General features: G+C 32.4%; 1 protein-coding gene across 1 annotated transcript in view; it reads right to left on the bottom strand.

Annotated features, from left to right (window-relative positions):
• Positions 1 to 74: 74 nt before the first annotated feature.
• Positions 75 to 4751, bottom strand: part of LOC113229800 — a 7217-nt gene continuing 2540 nt past the window's right edge. Inside the window, exons 3-4 of the mRNA XM_026463481.1 lie at positions 3869 to 3984; positions 75 to 193 (exon numbers count right to left, since the gene is read on the bottom strand). Coding sequence (XP_026319266.1) covers positions 75 to 193; positions 3869 to 3984 — 235 coding nt within the window. The remainder of the gene's footprint in view (positions 194 to 3868; positions 3985 to 4751) is intronic.

The following is a 4751-nucleotide window of genomic DNA, read 5'->3' on the forward strand; positions in this document are numbered from 1 at the left end:
AAGCGGTGTTGTTTGCTAAGCGATAATATTGGTTAATTAAAAAGGGGCATTCATTATCCTGCATCGCAGTCCGTCTAGCCGTCTGTCGCGTAATGCATTGTTATGAATGTAGTCGCGTCCTGCGAGATTCCATACGTGGGCCATATGCAGGATAGTGTGTGAGGCTCTCCTGCTTGCGCGGCGGACTGCCATGCTGGTAGTGAATGGGCCGTTTAAATATACTATATTGATCTCTCACACCACGTTTCCTTGAAAAACTCCCGTCGGCCCGGCGGACTGTATAACCGGTTGCGCGATGCTGTATGCGTGTAGCGGTGGTGATGACTCACGCAGCTATATGTCTATTATTGATAATAAGAAACTGCGTGAGCGCGCTGCTATTTATAACGAACCCAACGAAATTGCTAACTACATTAACGAGACATTTAGTCAAGCCTATAAGAAATGTAAACAAATGGCAATACCTACAGAATACTGGGAAGCGTGGATTATGTCAATGGGCTGACCCTAAGCTTAAAAATATGTGCGAGAAGCGTGATGAACGGAATCAAATATGGATTTCAGAACCTTTTAATTATAAAAATAAATTGTTGTACAATAAATATAGGAACGTAACCAATAAATACACTCAATATAGTATAAGAAACAATCATATAAAGCCTGAGATATCTAACAACTTTAGCAATACTAAAAAAATTTGGGAAATTATAAATAATTTATCTGGTAAAATAGTGCAATGTATAGATAAAATAATTTTGAAAGCATTTAAACTTAAGCCTCTTATAGTGGCAAATAATTTTGGAAAGGAAATTAATACAAATACAAAAAATATTTGTAATTCATGTAACACATACCTATTAGACCCTTCAACATGTCGAATTGAGTCTGATAGAACTATAAAAGTAAAGCAAGCGCATGCTCAAGAAATTGAACTGATTATTGAACAACTTAATGACCATAAAACACTGCAATGATTACAATAACTACTGATCTATTACTGTACTCTCGTGCATAGACAAAATTATAGAAAGATACGTAAGTAATCAATTCAATAAATATTTAATGAAAAATGATGTCATTAATACAAAACAATACGGATTTCAGAAAAATAGAAGTACAACACAGCTTCTGCGCACTTTTTCGAACCAAGTAAATGGTTCATTAGGTACAAAAATGCATGTACTTGTAACATTGATTGATTTTAGTAAGGCATTCGAAGTGTTGAAATATGAAATCCTATATGACCGGCTTTCGCGAGCTTGATATACAGGGCCCCTTATTAGAATTATTTAAAAATTATAATCCCAGCTGATACAACTGTAAAAATAGAAAATGAATTTAATAACTCAATACAAACAGAACAAGTCACAGCACAAGTCTCGATTTTTGGGCCTACAGAATATTTACATTACGTGAATGATAATTCGCACTGTTAATACAATAGTGTAATAACTCAAAAAGTGTATTTTCTCAGAATAGCAAAAAAACGAATTAGTCGCTTCCCTTGAAAGATCTGTGTAAATTTATGTATAGGTTATTTCCTACTTGCCAAATATACATATAATATTTAAAAATAAAAGAGAATAAATAATGTCATATTTTTGAATAAGGACTATTTTGACCAGAACTAGTCCACATAAAGTGTGTCGCATTTTGAGTTAAGTAGTTATGTAGATATTTTTTAGTTGTTTTTTACAATATTCTAATGATGGTTTTATTGACGTGCAGATAATCAAATTTCACGTTCAACAATGGTATAACCTTGAATTTCACATTTTTTTAGTTATAACACTATTGTAACAGCAGTGCGATATTGCATTGCGATATTGCATTCGATATATGTCGAATGTCATTAAAAGAGGTTCTGTGTATCAATCAGTTCGCTGATGATGCTTGCCTTTTAGTGGTCAATAAGGATTTAAATGTAGCCCAGACTGATATGCAATATGATTTTAATCAATTATGTAAATGGGCCCATGATGTGGGATTAGTGATAAATGATCATTTCAAATCATTTCTCACAGTCATCAGTGTTTGCATGTTTCGGTGAATGTTTGCTCATATCAATCTTTAGAAGTTGTAGATAGTCATTTGTATATAGGCTTCTAATCGATAACAGATTTAGCTGGGGACCACATGAAGATAATATATGTGCAAAATTGAGAACTATTCTAGGAAAATTTTCAATACTTAAATATAAGGTACCTTACAAAACTCTAATGTACATAGCCCTAGCCGATTCTGTGATTGGGTACGGTATAAGTAGTTATGGTTTAACATATAATGCCGTATCTTAAAGAAATCTATAATTTGCAAATAAAAATCTTAAAAACTATTGTTCCAAATCATATTAAAAATAAATATAAAGATAATAATGTTAGGTTACTTAGCTATTGTCAAGTAATGAGTGTTTTTGATAAAGTTAACTTTTCAATTTTGACTGAATTTAATTATGTACATAAATTATGTGAATAATAACAATAATAACGCACACGCTTAACATAGCACCGCACTAGGGAAACCTGTATCGCGGGTGCCATGGAATACATATAGACAACCACAAATTACACCCAAATTCAGGAGAGAAATAAATGTAGGTCATACAAATATTTCTCCTGGCCCGGGAATCGAACCTGGGACCTCTGCGTGGCAGTCCGGTATGGGCTACGGAGGCAGTTACCAGACTACTAGAGACCAAAAAATTGAAGAATCATAGGAACCAAAAAATATCTACTCCCTAAAACAAATAATGTATATGGACTCGAAAATGAGACGATTAATTACTAAATTAATTGCCTGCGTGCATTCAAGACCTATATGTAGAGGGAAAATGTAAAAATAAACTAAGGAAATATTTTAATTTTACAGCGAAACGCCGGATAAACCCTTTTGAGCTACAGCTGAATGTATGTAATTGTAAATTTAAATAAACTTAATAAAATGTATTAAATAAACTTAGATAACTTCTATATTATATATAGAGAAGTATTTTTAAGAAATCGCACATGAAACCAAATACTGTCATAACTCAAAAGTAACGGAATTGAAAAAATACGAAATGAAAGTTCAAAAAATTGTTCAATGGAACCAATAACTTTATATTCTCGTTTATAAGTGGATAACTAATAATTACGTAAAAAATAATCCCCTTATTGGCAATAAGATTCATTCAGTTTCTCTTAATTTTCTATTCGTGTTTCTCAATTCTGTTATTTTTGAGTTACGACAGTATGTGGTTTAATGAGCGAAATATATCCCGAGAACCGTAACTGGTGTGACGTTTTCCATAGAATGTCCGGCAGATAAATTACATTTGGATTATATAATTGGCTATGCCTAGGAGTGGGACAATGAGATTTATTCATAAATTTCCTAAAATACCTTTCATCGGTTACCGCAAATATTCTCCCTCTTCTTATTTGTTTTTCACATCTAGTCAATTTTCTTTTGTTATCGCATTCAAAATTATGTCGTTTTTTGTTACATTCCGAAATTATAGGTCGATTTTTATCTAATTCTGGCATACAATAATTCACACTTTTCTTTGTTTTAACTTCATAAATTTCGCCATCGTCATCGCATAGTACATATTTAATTTTTTTAACCTTTTTAATATTTTCTCCCCGTTTAGGTTCGTATATTTCATAATCACCGTTAATACCACAGGATTCTGACAAGAGTTTCTCTTCATATTTTGGTTTTGATTTTGCAACTTTTGTTTCATTAATACATTTTTTCTTTATGGGTTCGTAGTTCTGGATATTACAATCAGAGCACAATTCCGTTCTTTTTTTATGTTTTGGTTTTTTTAAAAAATTCTCTTTCATTTGTTTCACATAACGTTTTTTCTTTTCTTTCTGAGGTTTACATGGTATTTCGTCTATTAATCTTAATTCGGCTTTTTCTAATTCTTTGTGTTGGAGTTGCTGCCGCATCTCCTCTTCTGTTTTTCGCCACGCCCGTTTCTTTTCTGCTTTAATTTGCCTGTTAATAACAAATTTTTTCAATGGATTTGAGTATTGTCTGTGTGGACACCTACCTAAGCTCTGTCCGAAATCGGTTTCATGATTTATTTCCTCACCCAATTCGGCCTTAATTGATTTTATGTCTTGTAGATGCTGACACGCCTCCTTTACTCCAGTCAACATTCTTGTGTTATCGCATTCATAGTCAAGTAGTTTTTTGGTGCAGTTTAAAGATCTACACTTATTAATATTACATTTGAAAATTGTAGGTCGAGTTTTGTTTAATTTTGGCTTACAATAATTCACTATTTTCTTTGTTTTGGCGTCATACATTTCATCGTCGTCATCGAATAGTAGACTTGTTTGCTGGGTTAATGGCTTCTTTTTTTGTTTCAGTTTTGTTTTTTTAATATTTTTTACCCTTTTAGGTTCGTATATTTCATAATCACGCTTAGTACCATAGCATTCTGCTAAGGGTTTCTCTTTATATTCAGGTTTTGATTTTTCAACTTCTAATTCCGTAATATATTCTTTCTTTATGGGTATGTAGTTCTCGAATTCTATATCAGAATCAGAGCTTAATTCCGTTATTTTTTTATGTCTTGGCTTTTTAAAAAAAATATCTTTTTTTTGTTTCACATAACGTTTTTTCTTTTCTTCCTGAGGTTTACATGGTATGTCGTATCTTAATCTTAATTCGGCTTTTTCTAATTCGTTGTCTTGGAGTTGTTGTCGTATTTCGGCTTTTCTTTTGCACCGCGCCCGTTTCTTTTCTGCTTTAATTTG

Source organism: Hyposmocoma kahamanoa, unplaced genomic scaffold (genome assembly GCF_003589595.1).
Source record: "Hyposmocoma kahamanoa isolate Upper Pololo Valley unplaced genomic scaffold, ASM358959v1 62, whole genome shotgun sequence".
Lineage (NCBI taxonomy): Eukaryota > Metazoa > Arthropoda > Insecta > Lepidoptera > Cosmopterigidae > Hyposmocoma > Hyposmocoma kahamanoa.